This window comes from Lissotriton helveticus, chromosome 3_1 (genome assembly GCF_964261635.1).
Source record: "Lissotriton helveticus chromosome 3_1, aLisHel1.1, whole genome shotgun sequence".
NCBI classification, from domain to species: Eukaryota; Metazoa; Chordata; class Amphibia; order Caudata; family Salamandridae; genus Lissotriton; species Lissotriton helveticus.
Window position 1 is genome coordinate 1,526,895,929 of NC_136061.1, and position 25,167 is coordinate 1,526,921,095.

General features: G+C 50.3%; 1 protein-coding gene across 2 annotated transcripts in view; it reads left to right on the forward strand.

Annotated features, from left to right (window-relative positions):
• Nucleotides 1-25,167, forward strand: part of USP2 (ubiquitin specific peptidase 2) — a 257,507-nt gene that overhangs the window by 178,873 nt on the left and 53,467 nt on the right. For both annotated transcript variants that reach the window (XM_078682174.1, XM_078682175.1), the window contains 3 exons: nucleotides 8,201-8,265; nucleotides 24,129-24,232; nucleotides 24,315-24,395. In XM_078682174.1, coding sequence (XP_078538300.1) covers nucleotides 8,201-8,265; nucleotides 24,129-24,232; nucleotides 24,315-24,395 — 250 coding nt within the window. The remainder of the gene's footprint in view (nucleotides 1-8,200; nucleotides 8,266-24,128; nucleotides 24,233-24,314; nucleotides 24,396-25,167) is intronic.

Genomic DNA, 25,167 nt, shown 5'->3' on the forward strand with positions numbered 1-25,167 from the left:
CTGCAAATCCCTATTAGATTTTCTGGTCTTAATATTTGCGGTGGCTAGCTTACCAGGTGGAGTCAGAGTGTGTTAGTTTTTGCCCCATGGTGAAATGTCTGCAAATCCATATGAGATTTTCTGGTCTTAATAATTGCGGTGGCTAGCCTACCCGGTGGAGTTGCTCAAGAGGAGACTGCATTCCTCCATGGTGAAATCACTTTGTAAAGTTTGTGCAGGTTTAGCGTCACTCCCTCTTGCACATTTGTAAATTCAGAGGGAAAACAGTATCTTTAAGCAGAGGATGACACTAAAGAGAACAGAAGTGCCCCTGCAAATGTAGCAAGCACACAGCAGAATACTGCCCTGATGCTGCTCAAGCCATGCTTGGCTTTCAGGAGTATGGTCAAGAAAAGCATTAATTTGCAATTGTTATGTGCCCCACAGGCAGTGTTTCATAAAAGCATTTCCCCTTCGTCCCTATCGCCATGATTAATCACATAATGAGGGCGGCCCCTGTGCCTCCAATCACAACAATTCCCTACGTATAACCACCGTCCCCCCTCTCCCCTTCTTAGTTTCTCCTCTTTTTTCTGCTCCGTGAACACGGACAGTCGCGGTGCGCGTGCTCCAGCATTTAAGACAGCTTCCTTCTCGCCTGTCTCGTGGCTTTGGCATGCACGCTGACTTCTTCCTGGCTGAAGAGTTGAAGCGTGAGGTCTGCTGCAGGAACCGACATGCGGTAAGTCAGGGCTGGAAGGGAGCGATGCTCGTCTGCCTTCGAGGCGGCAGATGCGAACATTCTTCCCCCCTCTCATCTCACCTGCTCGGTCTGTGGTGCTTTCTTCCGACCAGTTGGGCGGGGCACGTCTTGGTTGCCACGGAGTCAGAGACTCCTCAGGAGTTGACTGATTGGCTTTGCTAGTACAAAGTTAACATTCTTACTGCAGTCTTTCTGTCGCGCAATAACCACTCCACGCTGTTAGTTTAGCGTAAAAGGCCATTTATTAGGACAGGGTATGACAACCAATTTTAACATACACCAATAAACAATTAACAATCTCCAACCTCATGTCTTCCAACCATCATCCACTCTCGTACTCCAATTACTCACTCCCAATTCACACCACAACCTCTTCACATATATCATTCACTTCCACCTTTCTCTTTCAACCAGCTCCAGCCTCTCCAGCCATCGCACTCCCGTCTGCCACACCCCCCATCCTGCACCTGTAACCCCCTCCCCGGAAGGGTGATTATGCCCGTCATGGACTCCCCACCCCTCCCAAATCCTGCCACCCAGGGAACCCCCGGCGGGTGGTTACCTGCCCCACCACCAGTGCACCTTTCGTGCTCACTCTCGTCGGCACCAGATAGCCTCGTTCCACAACAAACTGATAGCATCCCGCATTTCCATTACATAATATGCATTCCCCATGTACGAAAAGTGCACTCCAGCGTCACAAAAGAGAAGGGGCTCCTCAAGCCGCAGCCCCACATGAGCAATCACCTTGATCCCGTGGTCACCAAAAAAAAGTCTCATAGCCCTGTTCAACTTACGCCGTGCCCTTTCAATGGCTGCCGGCTTCAATGCCCCCCTCCAGATCCGTCGTGGCACAAACTCAGTCCAAACAATGCAGGCGCCAGCCAGATTGCTCCTCATTGGCTCCAAGTCCCTGTCCGCGTACTTAGAGGCCCAGTGAACAAAGGAGTGCCCAACAATCCAGGTAACCGTCTTGGCTCCCAGGCCCCGAACGCAACCTGCGAAGAAAAAGGAGATTAATACCACAGCTACAACAGTACAACACGTCAGCAGCAAAAAACCCTACCTGTCCAACACCTCTCCCTCATCATTTGCGCACATAGCGTTTGCAGCAGCGAGACCTCCAGCAACCAATCCTCCTAATTTCATCCCACGACCAACTCAATCCTGCTGCCGCCGTGGCCGCCTCTATCCGGAACGAGTGCATCCCATACCTAGCTGGATCCCTGCCAACACGCCGCAGTGCCATCCGTAACACCGCCAACAACTGAAAAGACGTCAAACGCTTCATATTGGCATGACAAAATATCTCCCCCTCGGACCTCCCAACCGTACCACAAAATCTCCTTCATTCACGCACCGGGCATACATCCTTGCAACCACTCTCCCGCAGCCAAATCCATTTGCCCCGTCCCACCTGGTCCGTCTTAGAATGCCCCAACCAAATACCCAGCCGGGACCCATCCACACGCACATCCCCAAACATCCTGCTAGGTGCCCCCCTTGTCCCTACCAACTCGGACACCCGAAAAGCTCCAAAAAACATCCAAACCATGCACAAGCGAAACAAAAACACTTCATCGCCATCGTAACAACAGTACGGCAACTGACCCAACAAATCCCTCAACAAGTCAAACGTAATTGCCTCCCAAGGCACCTCCCCCCATACGTTCCCCACTTCGCCCTCACCCGTTACCAACCCTTCAACATCCTGCTCAGTAATTCAACCCTAGCCGGATCAAAACCCAAGTATAACATGCTGTAAAAGGAAATCCCCGCCAGTTTGTCCGAAACCGTGTTCTGTGACAAACCCCTATTCACGCAGTCCAACACAAAACCAACTACCCCTTGCTCACACTCACTCTTGGGCAGACGCCATGCATCCTTACTCCAACCCAAAAAGCCACCAAATTCAGACCACGCCAACCTGTAGGAACGCTTCGTGGATTCTGCTATAGATTTCTCCACTAAACCCACTACTCTCACTCCCCCCAGGCCCATATACCCTCCGGCACCTTGGTCTTGCAGGCCTCCGGTCCCGGTGCCAGTCTCCTGAAACGCTGCCACTGCGAACGAGATAACGCATCCGCAATGTCATTACGCGCCCCAGGGACATGTTGCGCGCGAAACAGCACATTAAATCGCAAACAAAGCAGCATGAAACTTCGCAACAGGCGCAGCACTCGCAGGTCTTTTGCCTTCTGGTTGTTCACAAGGTCCACCACAGTCCTGTTGTCCACATGAAATAAGACAGACCTGTTCTGAAACTGAGGACCCCACACCATCAATGCCACCAACAAGGGAAAAAATTCCAAGAAAACAATGCTCCTGCCCTGCTGCAACCAATGTCGCATGCTCTCCACACCACTGAAGTCAAGCTATCCAGGCTGATGAAGGCTGATAGCCAGAAACCGGTCCTTGGATGCTTGATTCCGGTCTGGGAAAGACATGGCTTGGTAGTTCGGACTGGACTGTTCCCATGAGGCACAGGGTCAGAGCTGATTTGCATATAGCCAGTGTCTAACCCAGGGTGGTGTGGAGTGCAAAAAAACGATGGATTTAGGCGCAGATCCTTGTACTGGGATGAATGTATGACATTGTTCTACATTCTGTCCATCAACTGCGTTTTTTGCAACCAATAAGCCGGCCATAGTTCCGCGCACCACCTCCCGTCCCAAAAGATGCCAAAACCGGCCGCACCTGCTGCATCCGAATACAGTTGCACCTGCCAGACCATCCTGTCATCCTCCTTGGAACCTTCCTTGGCCTGAATCTCCCTATGCAAAAGTTTGAAAACCTCAACATACTCATGTTTCCAGATCCTAGCCTTCGTTTTCTCTGACAAGTGCGACCCAAGAGGCATTGCAAGACCCATATATGGCAACTTCTTCCGCTTGTCCCCACTATCCTCCTTACCACCCTGGTCCTCCGCATTGTCCGTCTGCGCACTGGCCGCCACAACCTGCGTCTTACCATCCTTTGCGAGTCCAAGGGCCCCCCGTCCCTGACTGACCCATCCCCCACACCCACCGACCGGCAGGCCTTTGTTCGCCCCCCCCAGGCCTTCGTCCCACGCATCCCACCAAGCACCCTCACCTGCAAGCGTCGTGGGAACCTCCCGGTCCTTCATCCTGGCATCCGCCGTCTTCTGACCTGCCTTGATGGCCCGACCGGTGCTGGCCTGCGCCGCCTGCAAAACACCAAGCTTAACCGTTGCCTTGCTCCTCCCCCACGCAACCTTCCTCATGCACTTCACCCTCTACCAATTCCTCACCATCCTCATCATAATCCAGCTGCTCCTCATCAACAACCTCCACTACTGCACTCCGCACCTCACTCGCCACTCTCTTCGGACCCTTCCCTTTCACACCAGCCACAAACTCGCACTCTAGAACAGCTGGTGCCCGCTCCCCCGATGGAGGGCAGGCCGCCGCGGACCCCCCTGCTGCTTTGCCCCGGCGTTTGGAGGCCGTTTTGCGCCCTGCCGGCCCACCCTTGCCTCTGCCAGCCTCACCTGCTGGCTTGCACCCTCCCCCCCAGGCCGTCTGCGCCTGAGGAGGGCCCAGCGCTTTCAGGTCTCTGTGCCGCCAAAGCAGTCCATGCTTCCTCAATCCAGACTCACTTGCCCCGGGACCTCTCTGGCCTATCCTCTGCCTACCCCACTCTCGTGCACGGGCGCCGGGGGCACCATGCCCCCGGGCACCCCGCTAGCCCTACCTCCCTGGCGGCACACATGAGCTGCCATGTCTGCTCCGATTCCTCCACAATGCGATGCTGGTCGCGAATCCTCTCCTCTAGGGACTTGCGCTCCCACCTATCATACCAGGAGCCCTGGCTGGCTATGCCGGGTAAACGACCCTCCCCCTGCGGCCCCCCCCCCACCAGGGGCTTCCCTACAGGCTGCATAGTGTGAGACTTCAAGGGGCCCTTCCCTTTTGATCCATGGGGTTTGACTATCCCCTTCCTCTTGAAAGACAAGTCAATCGGCTGCTCTCTCAGACTCCCCCGACTCCCCTTCCGACAACAGCAGGGTGAAATCCTCCCCAGGAAGCTCCTCTGTCGCACTCTCCCCCTCCCCCCAACTGGCCTCACTTGACTCTGCAGATGCCTCCCCAGGGCCCCCTAGGCCCAGCCTGTAGGCCCACGCGGGCAGCGCTGCCTGCCAAACCCTCTAATTCACCTGCCTTCACCAAGCTGCCCCGCCCCCTGTGGCCGCAGTATCCTGCCTCTCCCGTGACACCAGGACACTCGGGGAGCGCGCGGGGAGGCTCAGACGCCGCTTACGAACATCTGCCTACTTCTTCCCCCTCCCCCGCCCAGACATACCTGATTTCGACGGTGGTGGCTCCTCCAGGCACGCTGCCACCGCCGCGGCAACTCCCGCAGACGCGGACCTCGGCGTGCGGGTCATCCCGACCCACGCCTGATCAAGGACACCGGGCTGCAGGAGGTCGGCCCTCCCAGCCCGGCCCAGCACCAACAGCGCGGCGCGAACCGCTGACGCATCCGGCACCTCCGCGGCCCCGCCTCTAGATGCCATGGACCTCCCGGGGGAAAATAAGCGACGCTCTCCTGCCTGGCATCACCGTCCTGCACTCGACACACACCGGGACACCAGCGGCATCCACCTACCCCCCCCCCCGACCGACTGACCAGGTAATCGCTAGCCTCTCTACCCTCACTACACTCAAACACCCAAACTAAGTCCTCTCCTAACACTCTCTCTCAAAACTTTCTTTAACCTGCCCCTGAAGTGCTGGGGACAGGAAGAACTTCCTCCCTGCCCCCTTAAATAACCTTTGGCTTCACCCCACCCACTAGCCCACCTCCTACGCTACCAAAAACCCACCCTGTCCTGTCTCGCGCAAACTCCCCGGGGGAAGACTGGTCTGCCAACCTCACTTCCCCCGGGGGCCGCATTATGCTGCTTTGGTAGAAAAGAGTCTTATGGCAGCTTTTCTGCCTCTCTTTTTTATTGTATAGGGATTTTCCTATTTGTTAGTGTATTTAAAGGCTGCATTAGATTGACTTGACAAGTGTTGAGCATTTTTACAGAGTGGTAAGTTATGGAGAGAATCTTACAAATTAGTGACCTTTGTGGTACTCTTTACTGATGTGTGTTTTGGGCTGTAGGTTACTGTTTTGTTACAATGGAGAAATGTACTGCAAGAGGAGAAGGTCACAGTCCCTTGATTCGAAGGAGGGGAGGGAATATCACCAGGATGTGCCAGCTAAGAATTCTAGTGGTGCTTTGGCTGGTCCTTCAGTGTCCCTGACAGCCTTGGAAGTACAGGCATGATTGATGCTGCAGTCGCTAAAGCCTTGATTTACAAACGTAAGGCTAAGCGTATTTCAGACCTGCTGGATGAGGATCAGGATTCCGAGTTATCTGATGTCTCAGAGCCAGAGAAACATGTGCTGCCTGTAGTGGCAGTTGTCATGTACATTGGGTGGGTGGGGCACAACAAATAAAAAATAAATAAACATACCTTCCTTTCTTCGCAGCGCAACGTTCTCCTCCCTCTGGTGTCACCAGGAAGCTCCCGATGCCGGAAATTTCACTACCCAATCCTGGCTCTGCTTAGACAGCATGAAAGCAGCGCCAGGATTGATTGGAAAGAGCAGCCTCTTTCATCACTCCTAAGAGCACTGGAGGCCTGCACTTGCTCTAACCTAGGTTAAAGAACTTTAAAATGCTCATGTCTGGCTGGCCGTCCCTAGACAGCCGGTTAAAGGGACATGCACATTTTAAAGCTCGTAGCTCCCTGCTGTTGCCACTCGGCAGTGCTGGCCCCACCCCATGCTGACACTTGGTTCAGGATGGGTTGCTAAAAATAAACCCAGTAATAAATAAACTTTATTGCCCTTTTTTCAAGCTCTGTAGCTTGTGGGGCAACTCTCCTCCACTCAAATGGAGCACCCGCCCCTGGGTACCTGATGGAAGGTTCATATCCAGGGAGGAACTGGTGGATATTTTGGTGCATACCAGAGGCAATCTGGGCATGGCGCCACCTCCGGTGGAGGGGGCTGCTGAGGATCTTTTTCCACAATTCACTAAGCCTGTGGTTTTGGCTTTGCCATTGCACCCCTAGATTAAGGAGATGATTTTCAGATCTTAGGAAGAGTCTGAACATAGCCCCATTCCCTGCTTTATTGAAAAATGTGTTTACCCTCAGATCATGTGACTCGCAAGGTGGATGGTGGACTTAAGGAGTCTTTCACTACCTCTAATATGGTTCTCAGAGGGGCATTGTGTGGGGCCTTTGCTGCTCAGCCCTTGGTGAAGGATTTTGAGGCTGTGGCGGAAGCCTTGCAGGTGGGGTTTGGATCTAAAACACTTCAACAGATGGGTGGAGTCCATACCATTCAAGATGCCATCCTTTCAGCAGCTCATTCCTCCGGCGTCTCCTCTGGACTTCATGGTGACAGTGGATCTTCAGGGTTCACCAAGATCATCAAAGGCTTCTAAGGTTCGCTGTGGGGTCAACTCATTTCCAATTCCTGGTTCATGCATTTGGATTCAAGTTTGCTTCACAAGTATTTACCAAGGTGTTGCCTCCCCTGACGGTTGCTCTTCATCTGCAGGGGATTCCCACCTTCTCTTATCTAGACAACTGTTTGGTCAAGGGGGCATCTCTTCCCCTGACTTGTTTACATGTGGAGACGATGCTTACTCGCCTTGTCCAGGCAGTTTTGATCTACCTGGACAAGGTGGAGTTTTGGGTCTCCTACGTCTTTATAGGTGAATTGGGGCTCCACCTGGAAGAGTAAACCTTTCAACTCAGACCTTGAGCAGGGGGATCAGATCTGTGATTCTGCTAGCGTATAAGCAATTTGTTCTGTCGTCTCCCCTAGAGATCTACTAGGGGCATGTGTGCTTCCGTTGCGGAAATCCAGGGTGCTTTATTGCAGGAGATCTAACGGGCAGCCACTTTGGTGGTTCCTTCTACCTTTTCACCTTAGTAGGTTGTCCAGGGTCCGGAGGTTCTGGATTTGTTGGGTTCCATAGCTCTGGCTTCTGTGTTGTAAACCGTTTTTTTGCCTATGGATTAAACTTGTGTTTGCATATTCTGTGCAGTTGTTTTTGGCTTGGGTACATCTCACTGCGTGATTCTTCACTACAAGAGGGACGAAGGGGTAATGCTGATTTTACTTTACAGCATTACACTGAGTTATTTTCTCATCGTGAGGAATCAGGCCCTCCTCCCGCCCTTTCGGTCAATCCAACTGTGTGGAACAGGAGATACGGAGAGGGGGGAGGAGATCTGATATGTTGGGAATAACTGTGAATGTAGGCACAGGGACCTCACTTTATGATTCATCATGGCGAGAGAAGGACTCAGAATAATGCTATTACCGGTACTTAAACATAGCATTTCCTTTTTTGACATGTCCACCTTACTAGTCTAGCTTGGAACTATCCCCTTTGTAATATGTTTAATATCTTTGTCTTTGCAGGGATGGGGAGAAGGGAAAGGAGATGTGGAAACGGTATCTACAACGGGAAGACAGCAAAATTGTAGGTATGTGTATGCTGAGCAGATTAAGGGATACCTTTCCCATGGAGGGAACTGGGCAAACTGAGCTGTAGTATGGCTTCTATAAAAAGTAGCCTAATTTGAAAACCCAGGAGAATCAAAAGCAGCCTCTGCCTAACCACAGCTGCTGTTAGTTGATTGGCTCAAAACCTTCAGAATGGATTGGTTGACATTTGGGGACTGTTCACATTATATTAATGCTTAGCAGTTCAGTTTTTCAGTCCACATTTTGCTTGTGGCCTCTTTAAAATACCAATATATGAACCACCAAAAAACTGTCATAGCCTTAAGCACGAAACAAACACAACTTAAAACCATTATCTAGACAACAATACCTACAGAAAATGTGGGTCCTTCACCCTCCATGTGATTGCCCTATACGTTTCAGGCAGTAGAACTTTCCTTAAGTCTGCTGTGGCATTGAGTGATTTTCTTAGCAGGTACAATATTATTCATTTATATAATCTGCCTTATTCAGGCCCACACAAGGAGCCCTCAGAGCACTCACTTCCTGCACTTTGTTACACAATTAGACAGGCACAGCTTAGTGTCTAGAGGCAGATGGGGATTAACTAACACTCAACGAGTTAAGTTTAATAGGACGGGTGATGAAGGAGCTCTCCATTCCAGGTAAAGTTGATCTTTGTATCTTGTAGTTTAATTTTCATGAATGCAATGATTTTCAAGATGTTCTTCAAAGAGATTTTGATTTTGTTGCGTTCATAAGGATGGGCTTTGCAGATGCAAGCCGTATACTCCACAGCACAATCCACTTTTGTGTGAAGTGAACATTAGCTTGTAGATTGTCAGGTTATTATTTGATGTAAGTCTCCTCATCATGTACGTATGTGATACCTCTATAGGGCAAATCAATCCAAAAGGCAGCGGAATGCTGGACCAAGGACATAGACGAGTGGTAGGAAAAGTATCTGGTTTGCGGACGGTAAATGCATTGTGGTGTAGTGTTCTTTAAAGAGGCGTGTCCTCAACTCTTTCCTAAATGGAAGCAGTGTTAGGGCAGACCTGATGGATACATAGATGCAGTTCCAGGTCCTGGGTTTAGGAAGCTGGCTCTTTATATAGTATACCAAAAAAAGGTAGCCTGTACAAAGAGCCCAGGTATTCCCTTATGAATGTACAGAGGCTTGCTCTAGCAATCCCAAATTGCTCTTTTAGGGGGTAGTGTGCTCAAGCAGCCATAGGCTTCTCAGAGAGGAGTGGTAGCCATTTGCAAATACACACACAGTCAAGGAATGATACGCACAACTCAATAAGCAGATCCATACCAATTATATAAACATGCATCTTTAGGAACCAGAATCAATACGATCAGGTAAGTATGTTTCGAGATAGAAATATTTTTTGTTTTCCAAAGTTGACAGTGCAATTTTCAGAGGTGGCAATGCTATCTTATGGAGGAAAAACAAATACTGCATACAGTTACTTCACATCGACTTACGGGACCAATCCTCAGGACTTAATGTGAGACCAGGTCAAGGTCGCACAAGCAGATCAATGAGGATCGGTCCTGTCGAATAGAGGCTGCAGGTTTGGACTTGAACCAACAAGGTGGATCAGGCCTCATGATACCCAGGGATGTGGGGACTCCTTCGGTCCACTTCCACTTGGGTTAGGGTCAACGGGTACAGGGTGTCTTGAGGCGTCAGGTTTTTCACAGCCAAGTCACTCGCGGTCATGGGGGGCTGCACACAGAGCCTGCAGACGGCACTGAGGGGTCCCCTTCTGGCAAACCCAAGGTGAGATTTTTCTTTGGAGGCCTTGGAAACCACGTTGGCACCAATGACCCACTTCAACTCGGGCTTGGAGCGACCCGTGCAGTGGTGCTAGGCGGTGTCAGGTTTACACAGTCTGGGGTCCTCACATCTTTTTTCTTTGGTACCTGAAAGGTGCCGGGAAACAGCTCTGCTGCTCCACGAAAGCTCCTGAGTCTTGGCAGAAGTGCTGGCAGTCCTCTCAGGCTTTTGGAGGCACAGCAGCTTGCAGGGTGAGTAGACTTTGGTGCAATTGCCAGTAACAGCGAACAGGCCTGCAGGGTTGGCTCCAAGTCAGTTGCTTCTTCTACAGTTCTTGCTTTTCATGGCTCTTCAGTCCTACTTCTTTTTGGTTGTAAGGATCTGATTACCTGGTGCCAGGGGCTCCCCTTAATACTAGATTTAGGGACATTAGGGGAAAGAAGAGTAATAGCCAATGAGCTAAATATCCCTCTGGTCACTACGCCCTCTATATGACCACTTCTTGGGGGAAGTGGACATAATCCTGTGTCAGAGTTCCTAAGTTTGCCAACAGGAACATAGTAGACTTCTGATTTTCATCTTCATTTAAGGTAGCCCACCTTAGGGGTGGAACTAACCTGAAGGTAAACACGCCTCTCTGCCTACTTATTTTCCCAACTTTCCAGGCGCAAAATGGACCCTGGACTTAGTGGATCAGTATCCTCTCCTGTGAGGGAAGCCAGATTTGCTTACCAGAGGGTTGGGCTCTTTAAAGCTTCCTGCCTTGAAATACTAATTTGCAGGTCATCCTGTGGAAGGGGGTGTAAGCACCCTCTGCTCGAGCAGGCTTTGTTCCTGACTTCCTGAGAGCAAAGGCCCTCACACCTAGGGGTCAGAAACTCATCTGTGGTGGCAGGCTGGCTAAGACTAGTCAGTCAGTACACTAGTAGTTGGTAGGTCTTCAGGGGGCACATCTAAGGTGTCCTCTGGATGCATGTATTATTTATTTATTTATTTATTTCAAAGGTTTTATATAGCGCTACTGGACCCAAGAGTATCAGAGCGCTTTACAAGATAGGTTAACACATAAAGAAAATAAATTAGAATAGTGCAGTTTAATCAGATAGGATAATGCATTAAATCAAACGAACGAAGGGGATAAAAATAGCTAAGAGGTCAGTGTAGGAGAAGAGGACAGGTGAACAAAAATTAGATAGAGATGGGAGGTAAAGAGAGAGAGTGAAAATTGGAAATGGGAGTATGAGGGGGTGGGCCAGGGAGAGGCCAAAGAAGGAGAGGACAAAATAATTTCAGTAAAAGTAGGCACCCCAATATTTGTTTAGAAGAAGCACCTTCAGGTTTTTTTGAAGAGAGGGTATGAGGGATTGCAGCGAAGAGCTTTGGGCAGAGAGTTCCAAATCGATGGGGCATTTCCTGAGAATGCCCGAGATTGAAAAGCGGCTGATAGGGTTTGGAGGAGTTTCAGATGATGGCGCTCTACCTAGAGTATACGTTACACTTTGTAGGGAGATGAGTTCTAATGCGTGGTGCGTTAAGGGCGAACGGAAAGACCCTAAAACCGTTCCAAGACAATCAACCGATTATCACAAACTGTAAACAGCAAAGCTCTCGCAACCACAAGACAGTATGAAACATAAAGACAATAGTGACAATAAAGTAGCAGAAAGCAGCAGATCTCTATGTTCGTGTTCTTTTTCAAAAGGATGTTTTATTGGATCCACAATCAGCCGACACGTGTTTCATCGTGTTAAAGTGGAGTCAACACGACTCTTCAGGGCTGATGAAAAATAAAATTGACATGTGTATAGTACATTTCACTGTAACACATCTGGTACATTTATCAGTGATAGAGACGTGCATGGAGGTGAAAGTGAGTTTCCCAACAATGGATTGTTACGTGCCTAGTGTCCGTTTAGTGATTAGCGAACCATGCACATCCACACTCACATCCTGGTGACGGTGGTAAAGTGCGTGGGTAACGGCTAAACCATTACTATCTGTTTTTGCAATTTGTTGTCTGTTAATATACAATGCCCAAATCACATGATCTGTTTCCTCATGCTCACGAAGAACCCGCGTTTGCGAAGGATCAGGGTGTAAAAGTGTCAATTGCTCCATTTTACTAAGCACACAAGTGAGTATATCGTGCTCAATAACAAAGTGGGTCTATGTACCAAAAACCAAAAGTTCATGCAACTTTGTAGCCTACCTGGTATAAAGACCCAGGCATCTATAGGTTGATGCGAAAATGAATGTGAGTTGATAGAAGTATCTATGTGTTACAAAAAGAGTAAAAAATGGGAGAAAACTAAGAGTAGGCAAGTGGTGTTGATCGCAGGGTGCAGTAAAGTATTGTTAACTGTGGCTTACCCTGTAAAGATATCGACGGATGTGTCGATATATTAAATACTCAGAGAACCCTGGTTCCGGGTTATAAAGCTGTATTTCACACAGCTGTGTTGGCATATAAAAACAATGTTGCTCGTTTGCTCCAAAATGAGACTGCACGGAAAAGGAAAGCAAAATAAGGCTATATGAAAAAAAGCTGAGAGAAAAAAGAATAGTACTAAAATATCAAAAAACTGCATATATAGTACGGTCCATTGGTAGTTCGTAGTGTACATACCTAAACACGTGTGGGTGTTTAACCGTACCGGGAGGGGATCCGAATGTTAACGTTTTAAGGCTGGTTCTTAGTTAAGAATCTCCGTAGGTGAACGAACTAAAACCAGAAAACACAAGAACGGAAGCGGGAGTGAGCATACCTCAAAAGAATGGATTATGTATCAGAAAAAGCAAGTACACAGGGTGTTGTGTTCTTACCTAAAGATCGGTATCCCTCCTCTGTGTGTTCCCGGTCGCCGTGTTCCAAAGACGGACACGTGACCGGAAACCGGAAAGACTAATATAGTCTAGGTCGATCGTTGGCTAGAACGCGCTGATAGGAATACTACGTTCGAAACGTGATCGCCATCTTGGGTGTGAAAATGTATGTGAACAAATTTGAAAAATAAAATTTAAAATTTAAACAAAGTCACCATTCGGGGTGAAGGCAAAGTTGGTTGGAGGTAAATTCACCTCTGTCATCAATTGGCGCTCTTGCCGAAATTCTCTTTAAGAAATAAAGGTGGATTTTAGGAGTGCCAGCAAGAGTGGCGTTGCCGTAATCAATTCTTGAAAGGAGGACAAGAGATTGTACAACAATTTTGAAGTCGTCCGCTGGAATGAAGGGTTTAATTTTTTTAAGGTGGTATTAAAATAAATAAATCCATCACTGGAATAAGTAAGGGTTTATTATTACAAGAGTTTTGATATCTTGGGTTTCAGTGAATCCATCATATAGCTGGGGAACTCATTCTCACCAGTGTCCAGCAAATGTACTTAAAAATGGCTTCCCCGATCACTTGTACTGGCAGCAATTGAATTGACCAGCACAGGGGCATATCTGTTCATGTAGATATGTCCACACATGTATATAGTGTACCCCGCCTCAGGGCTGTCAGGCCTGCTGTAGGGTGGCTTACCTATACTGCATGCAGTGTCTGCAGGCATGGCACACAGGGCTATGTGCGATGTGGTGTCTTCACTTTTGTCTGCACCAAGACATGCCGACTGCAGTGGCAGTCTGTATGCTTTTGGTGAGGGTCCCTTAGGGTTGCACAATACATGCTGCAGCCCTTAGGGACCCTCTTAGGTACTTATGCTCTAGGTCCCTGGGGTACTATCTGCTATGGACTTATCACAGGGGTGCCAAAGCTCTAGCCATTTGTGGGAACAATTGTACAGTTTTGAAAAAGAGATCTGGCACTGGTGACCTGGTCAGCAGAAACCCATGCGCTTCCCGTCAAAATTGCATCCAATACCAGGCAAAAAGTAGGGGTGACCATGTCAAAAAGGGGCACTTTCCTACACAGAGTGCATAGATGACACGGCCTGCTGCCTTGTTTTTTTTTCTTTGTTGCTGTTTTCAGCCTGCAGTTTGAAGGTATCCTGGCTGCAAGTGTGCAGAGAATCCCCAGAGATGGTGAACTAGTCTGCTAGATAAGTGAAGGATACCAGTTGTGACAGCTTTGCAAATGATGGTGCTGGTTTTGAAGATGGTGTTGGCCAGCAAGGAGAGTCAATGGAGTTCCATTAGGACGAGTGTGATGGGATCATGTTTTATCAAGCCTTGGATGAGCTGTGCTGCAACATGTAGGATGTGCTTAAGAGGTGCCAGTGTGGAGTCTGGTAGGCCATCAAGTATGGCAAATGGTTTCACTTTATTTAGAAGAGAGAGCTGGGCAGCAGCAGCTCCTCCGTAATGGTGGAGGAGTGTCATCCCACTGCGCCAGCAGAGAAAAAATAAAATAATAATAAAAAATGTTATTATTTTATTTTACAATAGGTGAGCCGATTCAAGTCTTGGGCGGGGCCAAGCATTCCTCGAGTGACAGCGGCAGGGACCGAGAGGTGGAGTGGTGGTGCACACTTAAGTGTGCATGTCTGTTTGGCTGGCTGTCTTAGGATGGCCAAACCAACATGCGCACTTATCCATCTGTGATGCACAACCGGGTGGAGATTAGGCACAGGCTCCCAGTCCCTTAGTGAGCACCTAAACAGACTGCTCAGACCAATCCTGGAACTGCTGTCATGCTGGGTACCAGCATGAGACAGCATCTGGATTGGGTAAGGAGTCTGGGAGCCTGTACTGGCTTGTGTATTTCCTGGAGCAGAGGAACACTGAGGCGACCGGAAGTGGTAGCGGCAGGTTAGTCATTTTTTTAATTATTATTTACCCCTCCCCCCCGCTCTGCTCACCACTTTGTATTGGAACCAGCTGCTACTGGAGTTGGTACCAGGCCTTGTTTGTTTTTCGGATATGTGTTCCTTGAGGGTGTAAAATTTAGTTATAGGCCTAATTCTGGAAAAACCCCAATATGCCTGCAGCAGGTTTGATTGGAGGTGTCTTTGATAATGTCAATTACAAACACAAACAGATATATCCACGTAGTTCCAAAACACTCAAGATGTACCTATAAGCCTGAAAGTACCTTATTACCACATGGGAAGGTATGAAGAAGTAGATTAGGAGACAAATCAACTGATTAATGTGGAATTCTAAAACCACTTGTTAAAACTGGCTATTTCTGGTAGGCTAAGGCTGACGCCAAAGCCAGGCAGAAACCACCATTCTAGTCAGGGCAAGGAAGTCACATGCCAAGATAACCCCTGTTCACCCTCTAGGTAGCTTGGCACGAGCAGCAAGGCTAAACTCGGAGGCGATGTGTAAAGCATTTGCGCCAGCGCACAACAGCAACAACATACTAGGCACACCACAAAAGGAACTCCACACAAGGTTATATTAAAATAACGTTTGTATCGTCAAAACATGTCAGATAGAAACACACATATACATTGTTCCAACTGGCATGGGCAATATTCACATGGGATTATTTACACAGGACAGGGCCACATGGGCCACTGTCATAATCAGCACTTTTAGAAATAGAAATAGTACTTATAGAACTTAGAATAAAAGTATATAAAATCACTGTAACACAAAGTAACAGTTATAGATCACATCCAGTAACTACTGGGAACAGGTAAATACCTCCTACGCAACCCTAAACACCTTAGGAGAATGTCACGCCGGGGACTAGGACCTCACTAGGACCACCTGTACTAAAAAGAACAACCACCTAAGTATCACACAGCATTTAGGGGTCTAAGAAAGAACACATTACCCATGATGTATGAAACACATTCAGAGGAGTAGTAAAGAGAAACACATAATGTATAAACCTACACATTCAGCGGTGTTAAGAATAAAGCACATGATGCAATAAAAATACATTCAGAGGTACCATAACAATACAGTAGCGCAAACGTCACATGATGCCTAAACATTCAGAGGTGCAAGGAAAAACACGTGATGCAAGGAAATACATTCAGAAGTGCAATAACCATACAATTGCGCAAAACCTACATAAGCCACCACCTGTGGCAGTCCCTAGGCCAACTGGCCTTGTTGGGGCAAAGATGCCCTGAGTCTCAATGTCAGGGCGCGCTGCCATGCAGCGCCAGTCTCAAGAAAAGCCTAAACGTAGCAGGAGCCTACTACTTGCTGGACCCCTGGGAATCACACAAAACCTAAACGGTGCAGCTGCCCACTAATTGCTGGACAGCTGTGACAGGCCGGGCACCACTGTGCCCCCTCTGACCCACACAGGGACTCTCTCTCCAATTGCGCCTAAACGGTGCAGCTGCCCACTAATTGCTGGGCAGCTGGAGAATTTCAAAACTGTGGCGTGGGCTCTCAGTAGCCCTTGAACATCAACTGCGCCACACGGAGCCACCTAGGCTCTGAAAAACTATCTATGGCCGTGGGAGCCCTCAGGCTCTGCAAACAATGGCCCCTCGAGCCTTCTCATGGCTGTGGACAACGTTGGGGCGACCCGCTGCCAACCGGGGCCGCCCTTAAACGCACCAAAGTTAAATATGCCCCTACGAGCCTCTCGGGGCTCGCGAAACAAGTTGGGGCGACCCACTGCCAACCGGGGCCGCCCTTGAAGCCCTCATGGCTTCCTATTGTCAATTAGCGCGTGCTCGCACTACTGGGGGGGGGCGGACACCGACAATGTGTCCCGGCGCCCCTCCCTTCTCTTCTGCCCGGCCCAGCCCAGACTCACCGGCAGCCCATCGCGGGCGGGGCGACGGCAGGTCTCTGTTCACTCGAGGCTCTCCCTCCATGCGGGGAGCCTTGCGCCGGCCTTCTCTCTCTCTCGCCGGGGCTCCCTCCGCACACGGGAGCCCCAGCAGCAGGCCACGCGTCTTCTCCTCTTCCCGGGGCCGCGCCGACCAGCCAATCCCGTCGCGGCTCCGATGACGAGCCTCCTCTCTTCCTCCAATCACGGCACGACAAGGGCCATGACGCTGCGCCGCACGGGCCTATCCCGTCGCGGCGTTGGTGAGGGGGCTCGGCTCTCTCAGCCAATGAGAGCGCGGCGCCTTCGGTTCTTCAGGCGATTCCCAGCCCGGTGGCGGCGGTGAATGGGAGGCAAATGCCGGGTGGGCACCGGCTTCTTTAAAAAAAGAATAAATCGAGGTGGACACTCGATCTGCCCAATCAATCAAATAAACGGGGTAATAAGATGCCGGGTGGGCACCGGCCAAAGCCCACAAAGCGCCCCCCAGCGCTAGAACACAATAAAGCGCTCCTAAGCGCTATGGCCAAGGATAAAGCGCTCCTATGCGCTAGGGGGAGATCAAGCGCTCCAAAGCGCTAGCAAACAGGCAGAGCGCTCCCAGGCGCTCAGGGGGAAGCTCAGCGCCTCCAGGCGCTAGAAATACAGTTCCAGCGCTCTCCCCAGAAAAATGCAGCTCCTCCATGCTGCAAAGGTCCCAGAGCTTCCCAGGGGGGGGCAAAGCCAAGTCCCCCCATCAGCCCAGGCAGGGCAGAGGGGTCCCCCAGGATTCCAGGGATCCAGGAGAGTCCATCAGGAGTCCAGGGGCTGGGCAGGACTCAGGGATTCCCCTGAACCCAAGCAGCAGCACGCCCCTGGCAGATTCAAGTCAGAAACAAGAACATTTTGGAAAGGGACACAGCCCCTTCTTATACACAGAAAAGGCTTTGAAGTCTTTTGAAGTCTTTGTGTAAGCGGGCCCTGATCCCTGGGTGTTTCTGGTTTCCCTCTCCTGTCAGCCTCAGGTCAGAGGTGACAGTGGGCCATCAGGAGGGAGAGCCAGCATGGTGGGCAGGCAGACACAGCCCGGCACCATCTCCTCCCACTTCCCTGATAGCAGATGGGGCCTTTCATCCTTGGGATGGCTCCGACCCCCTCCGGGGGCCCTGCAGCCCCTGTCCCACTCAAACCAGACAGTAAATCCACAAGCAGGCCCAGGCACTCCTGGGCCAGGCTCATCACCCAATCACGTGCCAGCAGACTCACTACACAAATATGGCAACTTCTAAAAGTGGCGCTTCTAGACTAGACACAGCCATGCCGCATATACCATTATGCAGCACTCATTCTCACGAGTTCACACATATCAAACTCGACCCTGCACTCCCCACGCATCAGGAATCTACCATGGGCATACATATTCCCCATTCATTCCTATGGGAGGGCATGCCACTTACCACACATACACAGAGAGCACACGCACTTTACACTGTACCACAGTGAAAAAGTGCGCAGAGGCCTAAAATCACCAATCCAGGTTCCAGAAACAGGCTAGGAAAAAGCAAAAAGTCTCGGGTGAACCTGCCCAAAGGACCGGGTCCAACACGACCCCCTTCCAGCCAAAACGCAGGGTAGACCAATCACACCACTGATGGACTTCACTGCTTTGGGCGACAAAACCATGGACACGGGCCTGCACGGCAGGGACACCTTCCAGTTTATCGCCACTCTGAACCCACATAGATTTCCCTCAACAAAAGCTCTCTGGCACAACTAGGATACCCCACTGGTACACACTAGTCATCCACAGCCAGGACCAGGCCCTAGGCCATCCAAATATCACAGGTCCTAACCTATCCACAGAGTGGGGGCAGTAGCCCCTGGCACACCATAGCCAATCTCCACTCTCTCTCTCAGGGTAGCTGCAACTACCACTGATCCAACAACCTTGGGACCACACCCTCAGGTTGACCAGAGGTCACGGCAAGAATGCCCCATCCTACCTCTACTCCACCAATGTTAGAACTGGGGGTCTCTAGTTGGCAGAGGTAAGTACCTTAGACCAAGTAGGGACCCTTGCTTCTAGTCAGGGTGAAGGAATAACCCTCACAGGGAAGCACTCACCAGAACACAACTCTCCTACCAGATCAGGACCTCACTCCGTCACTGGTCTACCACCTGGAAACTATTCCACTTCTGAGGTACAAAGCACACAGCACATTCCCTCTTCAAGCAGGTGGGGGGCACAGCACACAGCAAAGCCCCCTTTCCTCTACCTTAGTAGAAACAACAACTGCAGGTGGGCCCCAGAACTCACAGCAAGGGCAGCCCCCTCAGTCTCTTCAGCTGATCCAATTTGGTAGAGATTCCACTTGACCTAGAAGTTTCCTAATCTCCCAACCTAGGATCTAAACCCTCAGGTTGCACCGGGGTCAGAAGTACACCGTCCTTCTGCACCCCCTTCCAGTTCCGTGATTACAGGCCCAGTATGTCTCAGGCTAGACAGAGCACACGCCAGCGGCGTATCATCAACACACTTTCCTCCAGTACTCCCTATCACAGTGGGATTCTCAGTATGTCTCAGGCTAGACAGAGCACACGCCAGCGGCGTATCAGCAACACACTTTCCTCCCCCCAGGGTCAGAAGTAAGGACACCGTCCCTCTGCACCCCCCTCCAGAGTTCTGCACCCTCCCACCTTGGAGTGGTACCCCTGGAAGCCAACACCAGGTCAGGGCACTGATTACAGATGCCCTTCCCTCCAGGTCAGGCTGAACCTGAACCTGGCCTCCCCCCTCCTCGGGGAACGACCTCCAGAGGCCCCAAAAATGGTCAAGCACTCTAGACGGTCAAATGCCCAGCGAACCAGGACTTTTGCACTTTCCACTTAGGCGCGGTACGGCCCAACACTAGGACCGCCGGAGTTCTGATTACAAACACTCCCCGTCCTCTAGACACAGGAAGCTCCTCCTCAAATGACTTGTAAGTACAGCCTAGGCCCCTGACCTGGCGCTCCCTTAGGGAACCCTCCAGGCCCTGAGACAGGGTTTCGGGCCACCGTGGGACACACCGTCCCACACTCACTCCGCCTCCACTGAGACAGGACATGAGCCCCTACACCCCTACCATCCTAATGGGACCTAGCTGGGCTACACATGAACCTCTTCACCTACACAGCATCATCAGATACACAAGCCACTACTTTTAGAATCACTCCCTAATGCTTCTGCAAGACATCCAGCACGCCGCCAGACATCCACCTTCTTGTCCAGTGCCTCTGCAGGACCTCCTGCACACCACCAGAGGTACACCTCACGTGCAAGCTCCTTAAAAAAACCTCACACGAACTCCTCTAGTTCAAGACACCACTCATCCACACACTCCCCCTCCAGACTGGTGAGACAGTTCCTCACTGCCTCTGACTCTCAACCTATCACCCTCTTACTGAACACCAGGCACCATCCTCTGGGAACTGGGAATGGGAATTCACGCACTGGACCTATTTAAGCTGCCACCACTGGATCCTACCATACTGGGGAATCCAAACACACACACTACACTCAGGGAATAACCACCCTCCTGAGCAAGCAATTTCTCCTCCACACTCCCTCTCTTCCATCTGCCCACACAGGGACAGGAACAGGAATTGGACACTGGACCCAGCAAGGTATTCCTAATCTATGGGAACCTCCCCTCTCTACTAGCGTCCCGCCCTGTCATTTTCTCTCATCTGTCACTAAACATAAAGCGCAGGAACACCGTCTGAAAATGACACTCTTGAGGAAAAACAAAATCAAAAACAATAATCCCAAATATGTGACTATCTGAAAAACGCAGAGTTTTTGTAATGTAGCCAGCTGTCGCTGTGGCACTGCGCAAACACAAGTCCAAATCCCACCGCTGCCACCAATGTTAGAACTGGCTATTTCTGGTAGGCTAAGGCTGACGCCAAAGCCAGGCAGAAACCACCATTCTAGTCAGGGCAAGGAAGTCACACGCCAAGATAACCCCTGCTCACCCTCTAGGTAGCTTGGCACGAGCAGCAAGGCTAAACTCGGAGGCGATGTGTAAAGCATTTGCGCCAGCGCACAACAGCAACAACATACTAGGCACACCACAAAAGGAACTCCACACAAGGCTATATTAAAATAACGTTTGTATCGTCAAAACATGTCAGATAGAATCACACATATACATTGTGCCAACTGGCACGGGCAATATTCACATGGGATTATTTACACAGGACAGGGCCACATGGGCCACTGTCATAATCAGCACTTTTAGAAATAGAAATAGTACTTATAGAACTTAGAATAAAAGTATATAAAATCACTGTAACACAAAGTAACAGTTATAGATCACATCCAGTAACTACTGGGAACAGGTAAATACCTCCTACGCAACCCTAAACACCTTAGGAGAATGTCACGCCGGGGACTAGGACCTCACTAGGACCACCTGTACTAAAAAGAACAACCACCTAAGTATCACACAGCATTTAGGGGTCTAAGAAAGAACACATTACCCATGATGTATGAAACACATTCAGAGGAGTAGTAAAGAGAAACACATAATGTATAAACCTACACATTCAGCGGTGTTAAGAATAAAGCACATGATGCAATAAAAATACATTCAGAGGTACCATAACAATACAGTAGCGCAAAAGTCACATGATGCCTAAACATTCAGAGGTGCAAGGAAAAACACGTGATGCAAGGAAATACATTCAGAAGTGCAATAACCATACAATTGCGCAAAACCTACATAAGCCACCACCTGTGGCAGTCCCTAGGCCAACTGGCCTTGTTGGGGCAAAGATGCCCTGAGTCTCAATGTCAGGGCGCGCTGCCATGCAGCGCCAGTCTCAAGAAAAGCCTAAACGTAGCAGGAGCCCACTACTTGCTGGACCCCTGGGAATCACACAAAACCTAAACGGTGCAGCTGCCCACTAATTGCTGGACAGCTGTGACAGGCCGGGCACCACTGTGCCCCCTCTGACCCACACAGGGACTCTCTCTCCAATTGCGCCTAAACGGTGCAGCTGCCCACTAATTGCTGGGCAGCTGGAGAATTTCAAAACTGTGGCATGGGCTCTCAGTAGCCCTTGAACATCAACTGCGCCACACGGAGCCACCCAGGCTCTGAAAAACTATCTATGGCCGTGGGAGCCCTCAGGCTCTGCAAACAATGGCCCCTCGAGCCTTCTCATGGCTGTGGACAACGTTGGGGCGACCCGCTGCCAACCGGGGACGCCCTTAAACGCACCAAAGTTAAATATGCCCCTACGAGCCTCTCGGGGCTCGCGAAACAAGTTGGGGCGACCCACTGCCAACCGGGGCCGCCCTTGAAGCCCTCATGGCTTCCTATTGCCAATTAGCGCGTGCTCGCGCTACTGGGGGGGGGCGGACACCGACAATGTGTCCCGGCGCCTCTCCCTTTTCTTCTGCCCGGCCCAGCCCAGACTCACCGGGAGCCCATCGCGGGCGGGGCGACGGCAGGTCTCTGTTCACTCGAGGCTCTCCCTCCATGCGGGGAGCCTTGCGCCGGCCTTCTCTCTCTCTCGCCGGGGCTCCCTCCGCACACGGGAGCCCCAGCAGCAGGCCACGCGTCTTCTCCTCTTCCCGGGGCCGCGCCGACCAGCCAATCCCGTCGCGGCTTCGATGACGAGCCTCCTCTCTTCCTCCAATCACGGCACGACAAGGGCCATGACGCTGCGCCGCACGGGCCTATCCCGTCGCGGCGTTGGTGAGGGGGCTCGGCTCTCTCAGCCAATGAGAGCGTGGCGCCTTCGGTTCTTGAGGCGATTCCCAGCCCGGGTGGCGGCGGTGAATGGGAGGCAAATGCCGGGTGGGCACCGGCTTCTTTAAAAAAAGAATAAATCGAGGTGGACACTCGATCTGCCCAATCAATCAAATAAACGGGGTAATAAGATGCCGGGTGGGCACCGGCCAAAGCCCACAAAGCGCCCCCCAGCGCTAGAACACAATAAAGCGCTCCTAAGCGCTATGGCCAAGGATAAAGCGCTCCTACGCGCTAGGGGGAGATCAAGCGCTCCAAAGCGCTAGCAAACAGGCAGAGCGCTCCCAGGCGCTCAGGGGAAAGCTCAGCGCCTCCAGGCGCTAGAAATACAGTTCCAGCGCTCTCCCCAGAAAAATGCAGCTCCTCCATGCTGCAAAGGTCCCAGAGCTTCCCAGGGGGGGGGCAAAGCCAAGTCCCCCCATCAGCCCAGGCAGGGCAGAGGGGTCACCCAGGAGTCCAGGGATCCAGGAGAGGCCATCAGGAGTCCAGGGGCTGGGCAGGACTCAGGGATTCCCCTGAACCCAAGCAGCAGCACGCCCCTGGCAGATTCAAGTCAGAAACAATAACATTTTGGAAAGGGACACAGACCCTTCTTATACACAGAAAAGGCTTTGAAGTCTTTTGAAGTCTTTGTGTAAGCGGGCCCTGATCCCTGGGTGTTTCTGGTTTCCCTCTCCTGTCAGCCTCAGGTCAGAGGTGACAGTGGGCCATCAGGAGGGAGAGCCAGCATGGTGGGCAGGCAGACACAGCCCGGCACCATCTCCTCCCACTTCCCTGATAGCAGATGGGGCCTTTCATCCTTGGGATGGCTCCGACCCCCTCCGGGGGCCCTGCAGCCCCTGTCCCACTCAAACCAGACAGTAAATCCACAAGCAGGCCCAGGCACTCCTGGGCCAGGCTCATCACCCAATCACGTGCCAGCAGACTCACTACACAAATATGCCAACTTCTAAAAGTGGCGCTTCTAGACTAGACACAGCCATGCCGCATATACCATTATGCAGCACTCATTCTCACGAGTTCACACATATCAAACTCGACCCTGCACTCCCCACGCATCAGGAATCTACCATGGGCATACATATTCCCCATTCATTCCTATGGGAAGGCATGCCACTTACCACACATACACAGAGAGCACACGCACTTTACACTGTACCACAGTGAAAAAGTGCGCAGAGGCCTAAAATCACCAATCCAGGTTCCAGAAACAGGCTAGGAAAAAGCAAAAAGTCTCGGGTGAACCTGCCCAAAGGACCGGGTCCAACACCACTCATGACAAGAAAAGGTTTATTTCGAAAGATAGTCATAAGCTTAGAAATAACATAAAAGACTTGATAGCATACCTAGATTCAAGAAAAACAATTTGTAAACTTCCTGTTTGGGCTGGAAATAAGACAATAATATATCCAATGAAATCCATCAAAAACCATGAAAATCATCAACGTATTTATGTAGCAATATTTGTTCAGTCTGTTTGGAAAAGAGATTTTAATACGCGGGTTGAAAGAGAGAAATGTGCATCATACATTTGATTGTTGTTACACCAGTGTCCAGGCATATAATAGTGTCCATGGAAAGGCGGAGCACAGTGTGTTCACTCATACCTCATGTATTGCCTCTCACAGATCTTTTTGTGGGCCAGCTGAAGAGTTCACTCACCTGCACTGAGTGTGGATACTGCTCCACAGTCTTTGATCCCTTCTGGGACCTCTCTCTTCCCATTTCTAAGGTAGGTTTGGTTGTTATTTGGGCAGTTTCTTGAGTTGTCAAAACCTGAACCCCACCTGACATTTATTATTTTATCCTTCCAGAAGGGTTACCATGAAGTGTCCCTGATGGACTGCATGCAGCTATTTACCAAGGAAGATGTCCTGGATGGAGATGAGAAGCCAGTAGGTATCACAGGAGACAGTCCATTCACCAGACTGTCACCTTTCTCTTTTGTGTCTCAGTAGAGGATCTGTAGCAATGTCCTGGGGAAGGGCTAGTACCTAGAAACCCATACAGGAGGTCCTTTAAGGTATGGATAAGGCCACATCCCATCATTTTTCTGCCTATTCCGGAGTAACAAATTGCCCACTTTCCTGCACTCCGCACCTCGAGAACTGGAAAGTAAGGCAAAGCAGTAAATTGATGCTCATGGAAACTGCAGGTTGTTGTGAAACCCAAATCCTACAATACAAAACCAAACACCCCAATCTTTTTTTATATTCCGTTGCATTTTACGTTCAATTAATATTCGGGTCATAAACAGGTACAGGAATGTGTTTTACTATGAGTCAACTGGACCGTGAAGGAGGGGATCCAGGGTCTCAAACAGGCCAAACCTCAATTATCTTCCCAGAGTAGCCAAAGATAATGGAGTAGACGCCTCACTCACTTATCGTGACATGCTTCATCATCTCCGCCTATCCACCACAGGGTAGTACCACCAGGGCAGGCTCACCCAGAAGACATTTTTGAGAGTTCTTAGATAAAAACTAGATAGTGCAGGGATCTAGAAGAGAATGGTGAGTGATGAGCTTTAGAAATACCTCACAGTATATCCTGAGAGAATTTCTTTATTAGTAGGGTGCATGGGGTATGGTTAAAAATATACCTGGAACAAGGTTGTAGTTGAGATTTATTTCTCAATTAATCTTGATTAATAGAATGCCAACATGT